The following is a 22,689-nucleotide window of genomic DNA, read 5'->3' as shown; positions in this document are numbered from 1 at the left end:
TTTTATGTCTTGGTTTGTTTTTCATTTGCGACAGAAAGGCCCTAAGCCCCTATATATTAATTAACTACTCGGACTTACAGTCAAGCCCATTGTTATTTAGATTTTTTTTTAAAATATCTCATTTTTAAAAAAATTTAAAAGATATATTTTTTTGATAGTTTATTAATAGATTATCGATAACTCATAAATAGTTTAGAGTTAAGAAAAATATTTTTGCAAAAGTTTTAAAAAATGAGATATATAGAGTAATTTCCCTTGTTATTTTAGAATGTGAATGCTTTTTGATTGTTATTTGATTATTTATATTTATTATAGTATTGATACACATTGTAAAAAATTATAATTAACACGTGATGCTGGAGTAAATAATACTGCTAATTTCTTAAGCAAATAAATACTAAGCATTAGTTAGATCAAGCTCTATTTTAATGAGTTTTTAGTGATTAATTGGAGTTGTTTTATTTTGTATATATAGTGAGTGTGAGATCAAGCTTTTTTATAGAGTTGGATTATGTATAACATTAAAAAGAAGAAAATAAAGAGCATAAATTAATATAAAAAAAATATTAGTTGCTCGAATACATAATTGTTCTGACATTAAATTTATTGAATATTTAATACAGTCCATAACATATCATCACAAATGACTATGAAAATTTGAAGGAGACGACATAAAACCTTTGTAATTAACATACAAATCCTCGCATTTTGATGGATCCAGAAACTCAACTCCATGGCAGCCTCCCTTCACCAAATAACTCACAACTTCCAAACCTTTCTCCTTCAGCATTTTTATAAACTCAATTTGACGGTCCATTAGCGGGTCCTTATCTCCCCAATCAACGAATATCTGCCATCCAAATTTCCTCATCTTGGCTATAGAACTCTCCTCAGCCGTTGGATTACAGTACTCATGATCCCGGTCAGCACCGATCGGCAAAGCCAATTCCCACATCAGATCATTAACACAAAGCGGCAGAACCCTATCGTTGACCAGCCTCAATTCTGATTCAGTCCGCTTTATACCACCGAAGAACGGTTGATGTAATATCAGCCCTTTGATCTTTATAGGCTCAAGATCGTCACCTTTCTCCGCCAATCGTAATGCGGCACGGTACGCTATATTAGCGCCGGCGCTACTTCCCATAAGAAAACATTTACCATAGTCAGCGAATTCTCTAAACCAATCATCTGGGCTGGTTTTAATCCACTGCAGAGCCTCCACTGCGTCATCATAAGCTAACGGGAGACGATGCTCCGGTGCGAGATGGTACTCAACGGAGACAACGATGACATTCAGTTCAATAGCGATGTTTGCGCAGTAATACTGACTGAAGCTTGTGGCTGCACTGAAAAGAACGAAACCACCGCCGTGGAACCAGACTATGAGCGGAAGCTTGGTCCGGTGAGAAGAGTTCAGTGTCTGTTGTGGCATGTATAGCCTAGCCCATGTGTTGTTTAGTTGGTTGATGGTTATGTCTTTGGTGAGAATGGGAAGTGTGTCCGACGGTGTAGGGGAGAAGCTGGTGATTTCCGGTAAGCGAGTGATGGTGCCGTCGGCGTTAGGGATGATGCGGAGGAGCTTGTAAGGGTCAATGGCTGAGGATTTTGACGGTGACATGGTTATGAAAATATTGTATGTATGTAATGTGTTTGTGACTTTTTGCTGTTTTTCTTATGTGTTTGATAGCTTTTCTCTTATCTTTTTATGTATTTAATGTGCGAAAAGGAGGTCTAACGTTACCTGTTCCGATAAGGAATCTATATTCAATTAGTATTCTCTTTGGTTTGAACTGCAATTTATAATTGGATTAGGTAGTAGTCTTTCTCGTTTTGATTATATTAGTATCAATTAATACATATGACATGACAGTAATAATTATTAGTCTATTTTCAAGAAACAGAGAAATATTTTAGTAGTCAAATTATACCAACTCAAAGATTTCTAACAAAATTACACTTTGCTAAAATGTATAAATAAATCAAAGATAAATAACTAATGATGGTAAAATAAGAAAAAAAATATAAATTAGAATATACTGAAAATTATAATTATTTCCTTTGTTTTTTATTACTTGTCCATTCAAATAAATAGATTTGTTTGCAAATGTTTGTCCATTTATAATTTAATTTACAAAACATTTATTAACTAGTGGATTAATTATTATTTTTAATATTTATAATTTAAGACAAAAAAAATAATTTTTTTCATATGCATATATTTGTTAAATGAAAATAAAAGAAAACAAAGGGAGTATCAATTAAAATGATACAATATATTATATAATGGAGTGTGCATAAAATACTACTATTTAAACCATAAATATTTTATATTTTCGTATTAGTTAATTATATAATCTTTTTGGATACTAGTTTCAATGAATTAAATTTATAATTTATTAATTTTATAGAAATTCGCTATATAATTAAATAAGAATGCATTGTTACATTAAAACGACTTAAATTATTTAAAATTGATAAACACTTTAATACTTTATGAAATTTAATAAATGTAATAAATTTATAAAACATTGTTCCATCATTTATCATGATGATACTAGTTAGTACTATAGTTAATAATGAGCAAATATTTGGCACTGGGAACAAGATAACATTATTAATCAAGGGAAAATAACTCCAATATAGTACTAATAATTTTTTCCCCCACAATGGATTAGGTACATACAAACAAGGAAACATTAACAATCGCAATTATATTATTGATCAAATTTTTATTACGAGAAGAAGAGAGTTATTCTAGGCTTAGCTTACAGGCCAAGGCCCAATTATCCTCTATGTTGAAGAACCAATAAAGTGGTTCATCAAAGCAAACAAAACTTGGGCCTTGGGGGCCTCTTTAAGCTCCACAACATGATAACCTCCCTCCCTAAAATGGCTTTCAACTTTTACATTTTTAACCTTTAGCATTTCCACCACCTCCATCTGACGGTCAATCATCGGGTCCCCATCACATCCAGTCACCAAAACTTCCCATCCCAGCCGTTCGATATTTTCCCACAGAATGGATCCATCGTCAACCGTTGGATTACAATACTCATGATCTCTGTCAACCCCAATTGGTAAGGCAAATTCCCACATCAGATCGCTCACACTCTGTGGCAAATGAGAGTCGTTGACTAATCTCACCTCTGACTGCTTCCTCTGGACCCCACCAATGAACGGGTGATGCAATATTAGCCCTCGGATCTTTAAACCATCAAGATTATGATCAATTTCTTCACTCACACGTAACCCTGCTTGGTAAGCTATGTTAGCCCCAGCACTGCTGCCCATAATGAAAAATCTATCATAATCAGCGTGTGTTCTCAACCAATCGATCTGAGTGTTTCTGATCCAGTGTATAACCTCCACGGCGTCATCATAGGCTGCCGGAAGCCGGTGCTCAGGTGAAAGACGGTAGTCAACGGAGACCACAACAGCAGAGACTTCTAAAGCCATCTTTGAGCAAAAGTCATGAAATACCGTTGACCCTGCACTGCAATTAATGAATCCTCCACCGTGAAAGTATACTATAAGAGGGAGTTTGTAGCCGTAAGTAGAAGAATCCGGTGACGGTGGAGTTGCGAGTCGTGGTAAAAAGAGACGGACCCATGTGTTCTTTTGCTGGTTGATCGGAATATCTTGTGAGAGAACAACGTTAGGGCTTTTAAGATCAGCTGAGGGTAACGAATTTGGATATCTGTTGGGATCTCGGGTGATTGTGCCGTCGCGGTTGACGGTGATTTGGAGAAATTTGTAGGGATCGATCGTGCATTTAGACGGCGGCGGAGTTTGACCTGACATCTTTAACACAGTAGATATCTTTGATGATCTGTAGTTATTAGTGATGAATTTGAGACAGCTTGGCGTAGTTTGAGATACATATAGCGTCATTGCCTGCCTGTCGTAACTTTAGATCAAGTATATAGTCTAGTTCGATAACATTTCTTTTGGAAAAAGAAAGAAAATATAAATATACAAATCAATAATATTGACTTCGGGCTAGACTTAAATGGCAATTTTCCGTTCAACTTGCGTATATACACCATAGTAATAACTCTTTTTTTTTTGGTACAAGGGAAAGAGGCAAACGCCTAAGACGGACTAAAAGTTAATGCTTCTACTATAAGAAGTGCCATATAAATCATGCAAGATCCAAGGCACAAGACTAGAAGGAGGGCTATCATGATACGTGCAACCTATAATATAATCATCGCTCAGCGACGCCAAATGATCTGCCGCGAAGTTGGCCTCCCGAAAGATATGGCTAAGCTTAACTTCCCAATCTCTAGAAATAAGCTCCCGAATAGCATTGACAATATTCGAAAAGTGAGCAGCCTCATCTATACTGTAAACTTTATCCACAGCCGATTTACTATCGACTTCCATGATGACTTTCTTCAGACCCATGTTCCAGGCCAGCTGAAGACCCAGAAGCATCCCTCTATACTCAGCCTCCAAAACCGATCCCTCTCTTATGGTAGCTGAAAAGCTCGCCAGCCACACTCCCATGCAACTCCTAATAATTCCACCGGATTTGGCGGTCCCCGTAGCTCCATTGAAAGCACCATCTATATTAAGCTTCACCCAGGAATCCGGAGGACAAACCCACCCAATCATGACTTCCTTCCTCTGGATACTGGTCTGATTGCATCTCTTTTTGTTTTCCATCGCAACCTCAATATACGCAACACGACGATGAATATCTTCAACCACTTGACTCACAGCCATTTGCTTCTTTCCAATGACAGTGGCATTTCTCCAATTCCAGATTCTCCATATAGCAACTCCAAACGTACACCTCCAGTTGTCAGACGCATTGAAGGAAGCCTTTCCAGACAGATTGCACAGAACACATTCTTTAAACCCCAGGGCAAAAAACCTGACCTGCAGAGACTTATCTATAAGACGGAGCCACACTTGTCTAGCATAAATGCATTGCCTAAGGGCATGATCAGCATCTTCTTCAACCGAGAAGCAACGACCACAAGCTTTATCAATTGAAACATGCCGGCGGAATCTCTCAGCATTGCACATCAGCTTTTCGTGAACGGTAAGCCATAGCATATGGCGAATTCTTTCAGGGCCAGGCCATTCCCAAATAATTTTCCAACACCGATCATCCTCCATCTCCTCCATACCCTCCAAAATGAGTAATAACTCTTTTTTAGCAATTGAGAAGGAAAACATTTGTGGAAGGAATCGAACTCATGAGTTTAGTGAATTGTAGCTGAACGTTTAAACTATTTAAGCTATAATTCGTTAGTATAATTAGACTAAATTAAAGTCATAAAAAACATTTAATTGTTCGAAAAGCTTAACCTATTTCATAAATTTATATTTGATATAAATTAATTTAAAATTCTAATTACAATATTTGGGGATTATCCTCAAATTATTTACTTTCAAAAAAATAAATATTAAATTTTGGATCATGAATTGTTAATTACATCTAGTATCCAATTTCATAAAATATCTATAAAAATATTATTTTTACTCAACAATTACTCACCGTAAATACACCATAAATACACTTATAAATTAACTAATTTTTTAAATAATCAAGAATTAAATAGTTAATTAGCTGATTTTTGTTAATCTTTATGTATGCGTTACCATATAGTCTACAAGAATTTCGTGTTACTTAGGTAAAATTGCTTTATACCCCTTATTTTATTTTGGAAATATATATAATCTAATTAAATATATTGTTAAATTTAATTTATTTAGCAAACTTATTAGTGCTACAAATAAGAAAAGAAAATGTGTACTAATATTATCATTGAAAACAAAAGAAAAATATTAAAAGCGACCAAGGAAGTATTATAAAAGAAAGGAATTGTACATTGTCAAATAGATAGCTATATTAAGTAATACAATGGCTTAATATATAGTTTGACCCCTGAACTTGTACCCTTTTACCCATCTAACCTCTAAACTTAACGTCTCACCTATCGAACCCCTGAACTTGTTAAATAATCCGATTTAACCCCTGAACTTGATAAATACGTAAATATTGAACCCCTCCGTGCCACCTGTCACTTGAAACATTCTAGAAGAAATTGTGTACGGAGGGGTTCAATGTTTACGTTTTTATCAAGTTCAGGGGTCAAATCGGATTATTTGACAAGTTCAGAGGTTCGATAGAGGAGACATTATGTTTAGGGGTTAGATGGGTAAAAAGGTACAAGTTCAGGGGTCAAACTATGTATTCAGCCTAATACAATTGCATATTTTATAGATGCATGATTTTATAGAATAGAAGATTATGAAATGAAATCTTTTACAACCAGAAGAAGTGACCCACCTTTGGACGGCTCTGTTAGCTCTACACCATGGTAACCAGCACCAAAATGGGTCAAACATTTCACACCTTTCTCCTCTAACATCTTAGCAAATTCCACCTGACGGTCAATCAACGGGTCTTCACGACCACCCGTAACCATGACCCGTAAACCCACTCCTATAATACGTTCCCTCACGTTGAACCCTAATTCAGACATCGGATTACAGTACTCATGATCCCTGTTTGAACCAACCGGCAAGGATAAATCCCACATGAAATCGCTTGCCGCCGGTGGCAAAACCGGGTCATTCACCATTTTCAGCTCCGACATGGTTCTCTCCGATCCGCCAAAAAATGGATGGTGCAGAATCAAACCCTTGATTTTCAACGGGTATAAATTCTGAATATTTTCACAAACCCTTAGCCCTGCATGGTAAGCTATGTTGCCACCTGCACTACTACCCATAAGAAAACAGTTTGATAAATCAGCAAAATTCGTTATCCAACCATCTTGACTTGTTTTAACACAGTGCAAAGCTTCAACGGCGTCCTCATAAGCTGCCGGAAGACGGTGTTCCGGTGCATTGCGGTAGTCAACGGATATAACGATTGCGTTGACTTTTTCAGCCATTGTTATGCAAAAATCGTGGAATACATTTGAATCTGCATTCAAGAAAACAAAGCCACCGCCGTGATAGTAAACGATGAGAGGGAGCTTATTAAATTCTGTTGAGGAAGATTGATCGAGTAAATGACGTGGTAGATATATTCGTAGCCATGTTTGGTTTGTTGGGTTAATGGTCAGGTCCTTGGATAGAACCGGAGAGGTGGACGAGCCGGGATCGGGTGAAGCAGGGATGGTTGGAAAATTGATCAGACGAGTGTACGTTCCGTCTGGGTTACGGAAGATCTTGGGTCGATCGTCAGATGAAGAAACCGGAAACGTTTTGTTCTCTGCCATTTTTGATTGGAAATTTATGAGAGATTTGATTTGCAGTGTTTAAAGGTTGTTATATAAAAGCTTATTTTCAATATTTCTTTTTACTTCTAAATATAGGTGTATTAGTACGACCACAAATCAATGATTGGCAAAGAATATATGTTGAGCAAAGGGTCAACCGAGTATCTGAATTTGTATGTGGAATCAAATAAATCACTCTAAATTTTGTTTGTCAATTAAATTTTAAAATTTGGTTCTCGTGTTAAATAAATCATTTTTAAATTTTTAGTCAATTTTATTTCAAACTCTTTTAATTTATATCAAATAACCGCTGATTAATACGTAAAACACATAATTTATATGACATCGAGACACAAATCTTTAAATCTAATTAACTACAAAAGTTAAAAGTGATTTATTTGATGCCGAAATATAAGTTTTGAAATATATATAAGTGACTAAAAAAATTAAAAGTAACTTATTTGATTTCGAAAAATAAAAATACATGTTTGTTTATTCATGGAAATTTGGACGGTCATACATAGTTAATATTTAGAGAGGATTAAGATTACTTGAAAACTACAAGACCATGTTTAGAAATTCTTGAAAACTTGGGGGGCTATAGCCCTCCCATGTCCAATGTTGTGAAATCCGTGAAATGTAAGTTTATGTATATTTTTATAATAGATAAATATATTGTTTTAGGTGCGAACATATAATACTATAAGTGCTTTTGGATTAATCACTTGTCTTGTTTTGCAAAATAATCAAATTGAAGAAATTGGCAAGGGTTTATTGGTTGGTTTGTGTCATTAGGTTAATAGGTTGAAAACGGAATTTTGTATCCTATCATTGTCTTCAAGTTAGGGGCATTTGTTATTTATATGAGGCATACATGAAATATTTTGAAATATTTTATAATTGATTAATAATTAGAATTTAATATGAAATGTAACATGAAATGATCTCAAATAAAAATGAATTTAGTTTATGAGTCTTTTGAGTTTATTTTTTATCATCTTTTTCATTATTAATTAATAGACGTGGAACTTTTAGAAATCTTGCATTATCCGTCGCTAAATGTAGGAAATTCGTCGCTAAAGTGATTTTGTGATGGATTGCTGACAAAATATGTCTGTCGGCAAAAGGTTGTTCGCTAAATCAATGGCGACGGTAAAACGAAAGTCGTCGCCAAATTTGTCGCTAAAATAAATTATGTAAGTAATTTTCTACAATTTGATAATAATTCAACGATGGTGCTCCAATGAATCAGCGACGAATAAAATTGGTGGGGCTTCTCACACCAATTTAGCGACGAATAATCCAATTGCCCGCCACGTTTAACGACATTTTGTCAATAAACCGTCGGTGATTTAGCGATGAAAATTTTCATCGGTAAATCCGTCGCTAAATTACAATTTACCGATGGATTTTAGGTCTGTCACTAAAATCCGTCAGTAAAATCAAGTTTACTAGTAGTGTGGTATGTATAAAGTATAATCAACGATAGATCCTCATCATTAATTACAACCAAACACAATATTACATATATACAATATCCTCATAAAATAGACCATCGACAGTATATCCTCATCATTACAATCAATCACCATAAATGAATTATAAATTAGGTCCTCGTATCAGGGACTGGGACCTTAGTTAGATTTGGAGTTAGGATTGAACTTAGGGCTGCGTTGAAACTTGAAATCGAGATTAGGACTCATATTCAAGTCCGAACTCAGATTAAGGTTGGCATACGGGTTATAATAAAGACTGGTCTAATTCGAGGCTCTGGAAAATTCGGGTCATGCTTGGTTTTTGTTTTTTTGAATTAAGAAATAGCCATATCCGTTTTTTGTTTTTTTGAATTAAGAAATAGCCATATCCGTTTTTTTTTTTTTTTTTGAATTAAGAAATAGCCAATTATGTAAAAGTGAAGCAATACGATGACTTTATGAAAACATAACAAGATAGATTGGGACATAACATTACATCAAAAATAAATAGAAGAAGGGGTCTGGCATTTGAAGTAAGGACTAAGGATAGTGCTTTGGAAAAATGGACCCAAAAAGAAGAATGTAGAAAGTTGATGTTCCCCATCTCTATAAGTTTTGCACATTATAGCAGGCCAAATATAAGCAAGTGTATTGACTGTGGACTACAAGGCTCAATAGTTTTGGTGGTGTTGCAAACAAATTGCAGGCCATCACCACATCTGTAATCCAACAAATACTTATGTATGAAAAGAGTTGACAATTGATTAAACTAATTTTGTATAGTGATTCCATGATGGAAACACATTAGTCCACTTGAGCAAGTGGAAACTGATTATGTAGTAAGGATGAGCAAATCACAGGCTAAATTGAATTAAATGATCTAATAAATTTATTTTAATTAAAATATGTTATTTTTTTAATTAATTTCATTTCATTAACAAAAGTTTAGCTTGATTAAGATTAAAAAAATTAAAATTCAATCCACTGAATTAGTTCAAATATTTTATTTTAATTTTTTTTCATTTATAAACTTATCAAGTTAGATTTAAATTTGATCAAAACGATCATTTTTAAGAGAAAAAATTATTTGATCAATCATGTTCTCTTAACCTGCTCCGTACTAAATTAAGTAGTAATTTTTTTTTGTTTCTTCCTCAAAGTTAGTGTTCTATTCTTCCTATTTTTTTTTTAACAAAACAAATATTATTTTGTTTTCTTTAAGAATGTGTCAATATTTTAATTAAAGTTAATTTCATATAAAATCACCACCTTTATATGTTTTTTTATTTTAATCACGTCTTTTGAAAAATGTCAAATAAAATCACCACCTTTCATATTTTTTCAAATCTATCACGAATGTGAAAATTCGGTGTATCTTTATTGACTCGACAACCGGAATCAATAAGAAAAAAATAAGAGGAATGTATTTTGTGTGTTAATAGGACATTAGTCAGATTGAAACATTTATTTGGAAGGAAAAAAACATCAAATTTTACTCATTGATAATAGATTTGCAAAAAAATGAAAGGTGATGATTTTATTTGACACTTTTTAAAGAACGTGATTAAAATAAAACAAAACGTGTGAATGTGGTGATTTTATATGGAATTAATCCTTGAATTATAATTATATGTTCAGAAAATTAAGTTATTAGTCCAATAACACGATTTTGAAATGTACTTATTATTTAAGATATGGTCCCAAAAGGAGAAGATTGAAGTCAATAATAGAGTTCAATTTCAATCCACTGAGATGGTGCATCCTCCATCTTACAATGGTTTCCTGATCAACAACAACAGCAAATACTTTTTGCTGTCTGCTCAACTCAAATGGACAAATTTGAGTCACCGGAGATTTTGGTATTTATAGAAAGATCATTATATCACATTTTGTTATAAAAATAATCAAACTATACCTTTTGTTATAAAAGGATTCACAAATATATATAAAACATATTATTTTCACGCTAAAACGTAGTGTTTTTATTTATATGGCAAGTCAAACTTATAAAAAAAAAAAATAGTTCGCTAACCTTCATGTAATAAAAAATAGGGTTAATGTCATAAAACAATCACGAATTTTATACGTTTTTTCATTTTAATCACGTAGTTTAAATTTTTCATTTTCATGCACGAACTATCATTTTTTTCTCAAATTCATACACGGTGCTGAGGTGGCACTCATTCATTGGTGTAAAGCGACCTCCACCTCAGCAAATTACACCAATGGAGCCATGACACATCAGCACTATGCATGAATTTGAGAAAAGTGGTAGTTCGTGCATGAAAATGAGAAAATTTAAACTGCATGATTAACATGAGAAAACGTGTAAAGTTGGTGAATTTTTATGACATTAACCCTAAAAAAATATAGTTTGGTGACTTTTTTTTTATAATTCAAGAAAAGTTGAATATTCTTTTTATAACAACAAAAACATTTATAACAAAAGTTATAATTACAGACCTTATTGTAACAAAATAATATATATATTGACCTTTCTGTAAATACCGGTAACACTAGTGACTCATAGAATTTTAATATCCGACAAATTTGTTTCCTTATTGATGGATCCGGACCGAAATTTTCTTATCTTTCAGGCCATCTCGCGATAATCTTCATATATAAGTGAATTCCGAATTATTTCCTACAAAACAAATAAGGGGTTAGATAGAAATCTGAATTTCACTCTGAAATTTAATTCAGTATGGAGATTGATATTGGAGAGAGGAGTGCGTGTGGGAGGAAATCAACTCATGACCTATCAGATTGCTGCTCGGCGTTTTATACCATTTTAGCTATAATTCATAGGTTATTGTTACCTAATTAATTAAATATATTGTGAAATCTACGCACCAGCGGAACGATTGAAACGATAACAATTATACGAAAGAACAAGGAATGTTGTAGAATATAGTTTAAGCAAGAATAATGAACTAAATCATGATGACAAGAAATCAATCACACACACAAGAGCACAATATTTAACGAGGTTCAACAATCGCTTACATCATCGAAGTAGCCGCATAGTGTTTTACTTATATCAAATTGACATTTACATTAAATTTAAAGTTATTAGTGTTTACATACTAAAACTCAAGCTTACAAGGAATTACATGTTTGCTTATATCCGGTGGAAATAGTCATTGCCCCTAAAATAACAAAACACCAAAAAACCAAGTCCTACTAGGAATACGCTAAAAAAATCTCACTAACGATCATATTTATGCTATTTTTGACACTTTTCAACAATATACAAATATTAAAATATAATGTACTTCAAGACAGATTTGTTATTCATCACTTTTAAATGTTTCTAAACCCATTAAATGAGAATTCGATACTGATACAACCCCTAGAAATTAATTTAAATTAATAGAAACTATTTTTGTTAACTAATATTTAAACACACGGTCACACATACACATATATGCATATATAATCCAATAAATAATAAGAAACTCTTCCTCTGTGAACTTCTTCTCTCTCCAGTCCATCTCTGTTAAACCTTATACTCTCTTCGGCCGCACTTCACATTTTGTTACCATAAAATTTTAGCCGATTGGTTTTTTCAGCTGTTATTGTGAAGAAATCAGGTTTAATTTCTTAGTTTATCTAACATGAATGAGTTTTTTTAATCTTTATTATTTTTATTATGGTTTTCTAGCATCTTTAGCGGTTTTAGAGTCATTCTGGCGGCTCCAACGTCATTTTCACGTTTCCGGCATACCTCCGATGTTTCTGACATCCTTTCGGCGTCTCCGGCATCCTTCTCGATATCTCCGGTGTATTCCGCAATTTGGAATATTACATTTACAGATTCAAATATTTGCAACTAATTTTAGTTATTTAGATTTCTAAATATATGATTTTAATTGTTATAATCGTTTAAATTTATAGTTTTATATTCATTTAACTAGATTTATTCTTGATGGATACCGAATCCTATCTTAAATACTACGGAGTCGAGTCGCAGGAGATCCACTCTCAATCGATACCGGACTCCCGCCCAAAGGGCTAACACAGACGAAACCGGTGGTCGAATCCATAGGATCCGCCTCGACTAGAATATGATATCATCCACAAGGATAAAGAATGAATCCCTGAGGACTCAGACAAAGCGCGTCGACCCCGGGATTCGGCCAGATTGCCAGATTTGTCTATATTCTCGAATATCTTTTCTATTTGGATACAAACTCCAACTTAGGAAGATAACCTCTAACTTAGGAAGACGAGACTATTTAGGAAGACGTTCCTAAATAGGACTCATGTCTGAATAAGGAATAAAACTCCTAATCAGATTCAAACCTTACAAAATAGGATTCACTTTCCTATTACAACTATACAATGTATACAATCATCTATTATAAAGGAGTTTAAGGTATGGCTAAAAACAACACTACATACTAAAAACGCTGCTTAAAGCCTAAACTGACTTCAGTATCAGAGAGTTAATCGGACAATTACCGTCCGGTTAGCTTCTACCTTGTTTTACAGGTTTCATATATCACCGGTTCAGAAGGCAGACTCCATCAATTCTTAAATTTAGTGTTTGTTGAATTTGTTGGATGACTCTTAGTAACTGAAAGGCCCTTTGAAAGTTGGTGTAATATCTAGCATAATTGATATGATAAAATTTGAGATTTTAATAGTCGAATTATCAATAAAGATTTTAATTTTTTCGGCAAAAAAAATCTAGTAAATAAATTTATAAATTTTTAACAATTAAAAGAATTTTCACTATTTATTATATTCAATTCACGAAATATTAAAACTTCTTATTCAATTCATTTATATATACGATGATTTAATTTACTAAACTATTAATTGAAACATAAAGAATTTAATCGTTTTTATCATTATTTATAGTTAAACTTTTTATACATTTATATAATCCCTATATATCATATATGGAAAATGCTATTTAACCCACTGTTTTGTATATTTTTTATTGCCCCTCCTTACGTGTCAGCATTTAATTCGTCCAATTTCCCTCTAAAAATATATATCTCAAAAAATAACTTTTAATGCATCCACTAGTTTGTTACCACGTTAGATGGAATAGGATTATATAGCATTACTCATCATATATTTAACATTTTATCGATCTTCTTTTTCAGAAACAAAGGTCTTGTCAAACTGCCATAAATGAAGAAACATATATTTATTTGAGTTAATGAAGAGCCAATGAACTCCAAGCAAAGAGACATTCAATTTTGCAGCTCGAGATGTGCAGGTACAGTCTGTTGGTTCACGAATAATTTTGTATGCTGTCAATTTTTCGGCATACAAGATATCTAACTGACCACTTTTGCAGAAATAATTTAACACTAATTAATAGAATTATAATTTGAAAATTTGAGAATATGTAATTTTTTTTCATAATAAAAAAAAGCATAATTACTTAAAAACCATCCATTTTATAACTTTTTTTCATTTATACCATGACCTAAAAAAGTTTTCAATTGTATCCTATTTTCAATTTTTATATTTATTTGTACCCTAAAATTAAAAAATCTAATAATTTAATTAATTTAAGGATGAAAATATTTAAAACAAAATACATAAATGATTAACATTAACGTTTTACCAGAATATAGGTTAAAAATAAAGGACTAATTTAAACTCTTTTTCAAAAGAAAATAGGTCAATTAAACTCATTAGGGTAGAGATGAAACATAAAAATCGAAAATAGGGTACAATTAAATTTTTTCTTAAATCATGGTATAAATGAAAAAAAGTTATAAGGTGGGTGGTTTTAGAATAATTAGGCCTAAAAAAATACTAACTTTGCAAGTTTTTTTTTTAATGAATTTACAAGTAGATATGTTTAAGATTCCTGGATGGATCTCACAAAGACTAAAAAATTTCTTCAATGATAAACAAAACCAGGCACATTTTTGTTTTGACTTTTTATTATGCATGGATATTGGCTCAATGAGAAATTATATTCGGAGTAACGAAATTTTACTCTACTGAACTACAAGTCGTTCGTCTATTTTATTTTTAATTTTTTAGATTATATGATGTATTGTTTGGTTCAGTTTTTTTAAAGTTATTTTTTAAAAATTAAAATAAAATATAATTAATTACATCAATTTACTTATATAATTCATTAAGTAATAAAATTATATTTTATAAAAAAATATATGTTAACATATAAAGTTTAATTTTTCTAAAAAATTAATAAAATTCTGGAGGACGGAAAAAAGAAGGAAATCAAAGGGTTATATATGCATCAAAACAAATAGGAAAAGCTTATTGTTTAACTTTCTATGTTAGGGATAAAACGTGTCATTTTAGTCCAAATCTTTTTGAAAAGAAAAAATATCAAGTTAAAACGATGTAGTTTTGATTATGCTCTTGAGAATAAAAGTCATAATATATAATGTTTTTCAATCATGGTGATATAAATTGATCTTTTAATTGGATAAAGGAACATATTACAAATGCTTAAAAAACCTAATTACTAAGTTAACGATTATGCTCCCTCCGTCCCGTTTAAAAAGTCCCATATTTCATTTTGAAATGTCCCATTTAAAATGTCCTATTATTATTTTTAGAATATTTTTCCAATGAATACCCTATTTTACCCTTCTTTTAGTTATCTTGAAAGAGCTCTATGGAAAATTCCACTATCATTAATAGGGGCAAAACATGAAAAAATATAAAAAAATAAGGATAATTAATGTTTTTTTAATCTGTGTGTAAAGTCAAATGGGACTTCTAAAATGGAACAGAGGGAGTATCATTCTATGTAATCTCGGAATTGGCAAAGAGGCAACAGTCTACAGATCATTAAATTAAGGGGCTGTTTGGTTCGCCAAAAAAAGGGGGGAATGGGAATGGGAATAATTTCCATTATTTGTGTTTGTTTTGTCAAAGTGTATTAAGGAATGGGAATGTGATTACCCCTTCAATGGGAATCACCCATTCCCCCTACCCATGGGAATGGACTTTTGGGTATGGAAATCAAAATTTAACAAAATATTTTAATAATAAATAATTAATATATAATTATTACAAAAATTATTTTTAAATATTTATTTTAAAAAATATACTTGAAATAATAAAAAAATATTTTTAAATATTTTTATTTATTTTTAAAAAACAATTTTTTAATTTTTTAAAAAAATTATTTTTTTTTAATTTTTTTTTAAAATTTTTTTTAATTTTTTTTATATAAGAAATATTTAAAAAAACAAAAAAAATATTTTTAATAAATAATAAATAATTATTTTTATTAAATTTTATCCATTTCCATTCCCATACTAATTTTGAATCAAACAAAAAATGAAAACAATCATTCCCATTCCCATTCCGATTCCGATTCCGATTCCCAACCTTGAACCAAACGGCCCTTAACTTTAATTTCAAGTTAAGGATTTAACCAAGAAAATAAATCAAACAATCAAATAATTAGATCTAAGCACTTTGGCATTAAGTGAACCACCAAATTATGTACATGAAGTGAATAAGGGAAAACGCAGACAGGGAAAAAATTCTAGAAAGCAATAATAGTACTAGCTACTTCAATTGGAGAAATGAAATGAAAGAATATGGTCCTACTTCTGCAATCAAACATTATTAACTAATCCTATTAAAAATATCATTCATTATATGTATGCAAAAATCAAATAGCAGTACCAAAAAAATTTAGTTTGATTTGATTTAAAAATAAAATAAAAATTCAGCTGATTTCAGTCTGAAGTGATTTTATAAATAAGGCCTAATTAATTAAAAACCACCCACCTTATAACTTTTTTTCATTTATACCACGACCTAGGAAAATTTTCATTTGTACCCTATTTTTTATTTTTATGTTTCGTTTGTACCTCAAGAGTAATTTTTTTGATAATTTAATTAATTTAAAGATGAAAATATTAAAAACAAGATACATAAATGATTATCGTTAACATTTTATTAGAATATAGGTTAAAAATGAAGGACTAATTTAAACTTTTTTCAAAAGAAAATAGGTCAGTTCAACTCATTAGGGTAGAGATGAAACATAAAAATCAAAAATAGGGTACAATTAAAAAATTTCCTAAATCATGGTATAAATGTAAAAAAATTACAAGTTAGGTGGTTTTTAAGTAATTAAGCCTATAAATAAAGAAATAGTAGCTCACATTTTGTACAAGTCCAACGGAAAAAAATCAAACCAAATTAAAAAAATCAATCAAATTGATTAGTTCTGTTCGGATCAATTTAAAATTATTATAAATGTAATTTTATTTATGCACCGTTTGAATTGAGAGTATTTAAATGGTCTAAATCTATGAATTCTACAAAATCCAGAGATCCATTGATTTTTTTTTTTAACAAAACCATCATTTGGCAGGGTAAAAAGTTTTCCCAATCATTGATTTTCAAAATCTAATATTTGAGTTTTCACCTCCTATTTTTTAGTAAAAGAATTAAAATTCATCATTTTTAAAAAAATAAAGGATTATTTTGAAATTTCATTATTCTAAAAATATCCTTATAAATTCATAAATTTTTTGTTCAATTGAAACGGTAAAATTTACAAATCTAAATATTTTATATTTTTAAAAAAATTAAAACTATATATAAATTTTTATTTTTTTTATTTCAAATAATGCTCTATTTGAATCCATCGCACACTTTTATAAATATTTTAATCCAATTTCAATATCAAAAATAAAATAAAAATAGAAAAAAAATTACATTATATAATAGTAATAAACTTACCAAATTTCTGAATAGAAAAACAAACTCTTAATATAAATCCAATCACATTAATATAAAATTTAATAAAAAAAACAACCGAACCAATAAACTCTAAAATAGCAAGATTTATAGTCATTAAATTTAATTCAATTTGAAGTAAGTTTACACTTTTAAAAATATACTCCCACCATTTTATAAAAATATATCAAATTGCTATTTTGAATGTCTCAAAATATAGGACAAATTTCTATTTTAATTTTATTAGTTAAGTTGAGATATATTAAGTCACAATTTAAATTTTAAATTTTAAATATGCAACAGTTATAAAATACTGTGGTCAAATAAATTTGCTAATAAAGTATAGCTTTTCAAAAAAAAAAAATTTTTTGTTTATTTTATTTTTTGAAAAGTTAAGGGTTTGTCTTTCTTTGATTAGAAAAATAATGTTTCTAAAAAATACTAGTATATAATATCAACTTTTCTAATTATTTTAATACAAATGTGATCGTATTTCTAAATTAACTAGCTTAATTTGTTAATTAGAGATATCAGAATTTGAAATTTTATTTAATTAAAAAGAAAATCTAATCTTTAAAAAAGTTTGTAAGTAAATTAATGAAATAATTATCTATTTTTTCCATATTAACTTTTTTAATATATAACTTTTTTGAGAATATATTTGATCTAGAAATTGTAATAGTTTTGAACCACATAAGGTAAATTGTATCTTTGATGAAAAAAAATCAATTCTGTTTTGGATAAATATATTCATAAAAATTCACCATATTTTTATATTTTTTTTATTTTAATTACGATTTTTAAAAAATGTCATATAAATTCACTATCTTTCAATTTTTGCAAATTTATCACTAATAAAAAAATTTGGTGTCTTCTTTATCTCAAATAAATATCATAATCTGACTAATGTCATGTTTACAACAAATAATATTTTTTCTTTTTTTTTCTTATCAATTCCAGTTGTCGAGTCAACAAATATACAATAAATTATTATATCTGTGATAGATTTATAAAAAAAAAATTTGCGAGTTTATATGACATATTTTAAAAAACGTAATTAAAATGAAAAAACGTTAAATGTGATAATTTTATATGAAATTAACTTTAATTTTTTTGTGGAAAAAATAATTAACATTAAGGTAGTGAATTAATGATCAAATAATACCCAATACTATAAAACCAAGAAGACCTAACCCACCACAATAAATTTTTGAATCAAATAAAAAATTACAGATTTGATTGGATAGAAAGGGACTCACTGAGAAGCCGCCCTTACCAGTAGTACCAGCCGCCATTTTTATATCCTGAACAAACTTTACCTTTCGCCATTTTCAGTTTTTTAAAGGTGTCAAGCACAAAAACTGCCCTAGAAAACACTTACCTCTACCATGAAAAATAAATTATCGACATCTAGGTCACTGATCGAACCCCAAAAGCTTCACAAGAATATTAAAACCCCAAGAACATTAATATGCCCAGAGCTAGCCAGCTACTGCATATATGTTAGCTTCTGAAAACAGCTACAATATTGGTGACATGCAAATGTACAGTTAGATAATATTATATAAGTATATTATTATTATTCATCTATCAATTCAATAGGGTCCTCCAGAGCAAGATGATTGAAGAGAAGACTGAACCTGCAACAGATGGTGGTAGCAATCGGCGGCGGTGGGTCTCTGCTCTGGGTTCTGGTCTAAGCACCTATTCTGCAGCTCTCTGAGCATTTTTGGTACAACATTTGAACCCAACCCACAGCTCTTAACCAAATGACCAACTCCCCATACGTCTACTTTTACCCCATGCAATCCCCTTCCCATCTCCGGAGCGTGTCTCCCACGCGCCTCCACTACTCCATGTGGATATATCTGAGGTGCACCAACAGCCTCATCAAACCCACAGATGAACCACTCATTTTCTCTATCGGTTCTTCTCATTACCTTGTCCCAACTCAAGTCTCTGTGCATGAAAGATAGGTCATGCAACGCTACCAAAGCCTTCGTCACGTATTTTAACGCTTCGACGAGCTGCTCGCAATTATTTGGCTTTAATTTGATCCCTCTCGGCTTAAAAACCAATGCTAAATCTTTCTCCGGTGATCTGAACATAAATTCTGCATGTGGGATTCTCTGATCAAGAATATCATATATTTCTTTCACTGCCGCCCATTTTCTCTTATTTGGGAAGAATCTTGTCACTGTATTAGGGGTCATTTCAATGATATTTCCATTACCCATATCGATTCTTTCAAAATCACTGAACGTTAACTGCTTAAATGTACCGCCATTGTTGATATTATTGAAGCAACGCTCAGCTAGCAGTGGCAACAACCCAGCTATTCTATAGCATGGAACTAGGGCTTTTAATCTCTCAGCTGGTGAAGATAGGTCTAGAGTATATAGATCCGTGCGAGTTATTCGATCTTGCGATCTACATAAAGCACAAAACGTCACCAAATATCCAACTGCGTAATAGCCCAGAATATACGGGATGTCCATGTAAGTCCATAGAAGCTTCTCAACAATGGAAGAAGATGGATCAACCTGACCCTCTTTGAGCCGGTCAGTTTCTTCGCCTCTCCACAAACAAAAGTTTCTTACAAAACCCGTCACGTTCGGCCATTGATCTTGCAGTATATCATCAACGGCAGTCGAAACAGATGGTTTTCTAACAATAACAACTTCAACAGAACAGAATTTTGACACAACCCTATTGATGCAATCATCCCAAAGGCCCATAAAGGAGTCCCTACTCGAGGCATTAGCTGCGCTGATACTAGGGTTAGTTCTGATGACTGAGCTTAATATATCAAAAGCAATACCTCTACAATCCAAGAGCTCACTAGAAGTAGTGAAAAAATATTCCTTGCCTTGAGGTAGGTCCCTGTAGACATCTTTTCTTAGTGGGAAACGTAGTTCCTCAGGTGGTGGCTCTTGTAAATACCATGAAAGCTCAAATAAGCTCGGAAGTGCATTCGGTGGAACTCGAAGACAGCCTACATAATATTCACTCGGGTCTTGAAATTCCCATGGTGGGATCATTGCTGTTCAAAAACAGTATTAAATCTCGTAAATAGAAAATATATCCAAAATTATACACATTACATATAATTTAACTGTACTCACATCTTATTGAAGGTTCTGTTGAAGGAAGATGAGATCTTTCAATGTAACCTGGTATAAATAGAAAAGAAAACTGTGAGATATTGTGAGTTCCGAGACTGGTGTAATTACAAATGAAAAATACTGTTATTAAATTCAGACAGATATTCGTGGTACCAGAAGCAGTAGATGTGGAAGACTTTCGCCTGCCAAAGACTTTGACTTGCTGTCCAGAAACGAATCTATCAACTGAGAACCCTTTTAGAAGTCCATCTTCAAAGGCTTCTAAAGAGCAAGCAACCATAGAATCATCAAAAAAAGTGAGTACATCTGCATTTAAAAAGCTTGACCCTTCAAGTTTTACTCTTCCTCTATGATGTTCTCCTTCTTCAGCCCATAAACTCACTGATTCTTCCCATGTCATCCGTATTTTTCCAATTCTACGAATCTGATCCTTAGAATTTGATGCCCCAGCAGCTGTAACCTCCATTGGAGTTTCAAACCCTAATAAACTCCCTCTATTATTATGAAAGTAAGCCTCAGCTCCACTTGTCATCACCAGTTGCTTGGACCTTGCTGCAAAAAATGTTTTAAAAGTTTCATTCTTTCAAGAAATTAAAAAGTAAGTGATCATAATTCATAAAGAAATGACTTTTAATATACCTGATGTGAGAGAGAATTCATCATCTTTGAAAGGAGGCGGTGGAGGAAGAGCTCTTAAATCACCAGAACTGACTCTGCCTTGAGAAGTTCTCATGCGAGAGCCCATGAATTGAGACAATTCATCGAACACTTCCTCATCAAAAGAAGCAGGCAATCTATGTAATTTTCTCTCGTACGGAGACAGTCTGAAATAACTTTTACCAACTTGATCGCGTTCACGTTCCCATTCATAAACTTTTCTGAATTCACCCAGCATATTATCCCATTTAGTACCGGCGGTTTTTGCATCTCTACTAACTCCATGTGTTTGCAAGAATTCTGCTACTTCTCTATCTTTATCAGCTCTTGTTTTCCCTCTCGTTGACTGAAATGTAGAGTCACCAACGGTTATCTGACTATGATCTTGAAGTTGATGATGATCAGACCCTGAACCACCTTGGTATTGAGCCTTCCAAGCCCTGGCTAGCCACAGCATTTCGTTTGGTTTCCAAACTGGGCTCACAAATTTTCCTTTTCGAAACTGCTGGTGAAGTTGCTGTCCTTCTGGTTTGCTCGTTTCTTGACCAGAAGCAGCTGAGAGAGAAGGGATTGGTGAAGGTGGTGGAGACGAGGCTGTGTCTGAAGATGAAGCTGCTACAATGTGAGGAGGGTTTGTCGTTGATGCAACATTTCTGGTCGGAGATGGGGTTGATTCTCGTGTGATAATAGGAGTTTGCGCAGTCGTTTGCTGTAGCGACGGAGACGGTAGTAGCTTCCATTGAGCAGTAGCGTATCTAGGTCGTTTAGGGGTTATAGTTTCAAACTGTTGGTCAAACGGAGAAGAAGAAGTTGCACCAATTGGTACATACAAAGGTTTAGAAATGAACGGAGCTCCGGTAACACCAGCAGCTGGTGAATCCTCACGCTGTTCCTTTGAAGAAGAAGAAGATATTTGCTGCTGTGATTGTTGAGTAACTTGCTTCTTGGCTGTTTCTTTTTTGTTGTCACCCATCTCAAAATGGGCCCCAAAAAAGGGTAAAAAAACTTCAAAATCAGCTAGAAAAATAACAAAGGGATCAAACCAAAACCAGAATTCTCATGGAACTAAGTTAGTTCAAATATTTTACAGCAAAAACTATAAATAAAAAGGATTGTCTGATTATGGGGGCTAGAGTTAAGAGAGTAGAGAGGCTATGCTTTAAAAGGAAAAGAGAAAAAAAAATAGGAGTGGGAAATGATAAGAAAGGTAAAAATCAGAAAAAGACGAGATCGTGGAGCTGCAATGAATAAGACGGTTCAGTTGATAATGAATCAGTTTAATAAAAAGAGAGAGAGATTGGTAATTTGATGGGTGATTTGGACAAGTAATGGAGAAAGAAAAAGGAATTATGTTAGTAGATGATTAGAGAAGTGTCATGATTGTACTTTGTCTGAAAAACGCGGCTCTAACAAAGTTTAACATTAATGTGCTGTTGTTGGTTGCGGTTTTATTAAACAACAAACAAATTATTATTA

The 22,689-nt window shown here is 32.1% G+C and overlaps 4 protein-coding genes across 4 annotated transcripts; all 4 read right to left on the bottom strand.

Moving 5' to 3' along the window:
- Positions 1 to 549: 549 nt before the first annotated feature.
- Positions 550 to 1,761, bottom strand: LOC126671163 (carboxylesterase 1-like). The gene has a single exon (XM_050364885.2). It carries the CDS (start codon positions 1,619 to 1,621, stop codon positions 638 to 640), a length of 984 nt encoding a protein of 327 aa, XP_050220842.1. The 5' UTR covers positions 1,622 to 1,761; the 3' UTR covers positions 550 to 637.
- An 882-nt stretch (positions 1,762 to 2,643) lies between these two features.
- Positions 2,644 to 3,994, bottom strand: LOC126671637 (probable carboxylesterase 120). The gene has a single exon (XM_050365421.1). It carries the CDS (start codon positions 3,892 to 3,894, stop codon positions 2,794 to 2,796), a length of 1,101 nt encoding a protein of 366 aa, XP_050221378.1. The 5' UTR covers positions 3,895 to 3,994; the 3' UTR covers positions 2,644 to 2,793.
- Positions 3,995 to 5,745: 1,751 nt separating this feature from the next.
- LOC126671591 (carboxylesterase 1-like) lies at positions 5,746 to 7,333 on the bottom strand. Its single transcript, XM_050365374.2, has one exon. The coding sequence runs from the start codon at positions 7,245 to 7,247 to the stop codon at positions 6,267 to 6,269; it is 981 nt and encodes a 326-aa protein (XP_050221331.1). The 5' UTR covers positions 7,248 to 7,333; the 3' UTR covers positions 5,746 to 6,266.
- Positions 7,334 to 18,876: 11,543 nt separating this feature from the next.
- Positions 18,877 to 22,484, bottom strand: LOC126671605 (uncharacterized). Its single transcript, XM_050365386.2, has 4 exons — positions 21,196 to 22,484; positions 20,710 to 21,108; positions 20,557 to 20,604; positions 18,877 to 20,474 (listed from the first exon to the last, which is right to left on the bottom strand). The coding sequence occupies exons 1-4, from the start codon at positions 22,184 to 22,186 to the stop codon at positions 19,027 to 19,029; spliced, it is 2,886 nt and encodes a 961-aa protein (XP_050221343.1). The 5' UTR covers positions 22,187 to 22,484; the 3' UTR covers positions 18,877 to 19,026.
- Positions 22,485 to 22,689: the final 205 nt, after the last annotated feature.

Source organism: Mercurialis annua, linkage group LG3 (genome assembly GCF_937616625.2).
Source record: "Mercurialis annua linkage group LG3, ddMerAnnu1.2, whole genome shotgun sequence".
Taxonomy (NCBI): Eukaryota; Viridiplantae; Streptophyta; class Magnoliopsida; order Malpighiales; family Euphorbiaceae; genus Mercurialis; species Mercurialis annua.
The sequence above is the reverse complement of the archived record's forward strand: the minus strand, read 5'-3'. Positions and strand labels throughout refer to the sequence as shown.

Excerpts from the sequence above, each read along its gene's own strand:
- LOC126671163 (XM_050364885.2), bottom strand. The coding sequence starts at position 1,621 with ATGTCACCGTCAAAATCCTCAGCCATTGACCCTTACAAGCTCCTCCGC.
- LOC126671637 (XM_050365421.1), bottom strand. The coding sequence starts at position 3,894 with ATGACGCTATATGTATCTCAAACTACGCCAAGCTGTCTCAAATTCATC.
- LOC126671591 (XM_050365374.2), bottom strand. The coding sequence starts at position 7,247 with ATGGCAGAGAACAAAACGTTTCCGGTTTCTTCATCTGACGATCGACCC.
- LOC126671605 (XM_050365386.2), bottom strand. The coding sequence starts at position 22,186 with ATGGGTGACAACAAAAAAGAAACAGCCAAGAAGCAAGTTACTCAACAA. Across the intron at positions 21,109-21,195 it reads TGAATTCTCTCTCACATCAG|CAAGGTCCAAGCAACTGGTG; the intron begins GTATATTAAAAG and ends CATTTTTTGCAG. Across the intron at positions 20,605-20,709 it reads TTCCACATCTACTGCTTCTG|GTTACATTGAAAGATCTCAT; the intron begins GTACCACGAATA and ends TATTTATACCAG.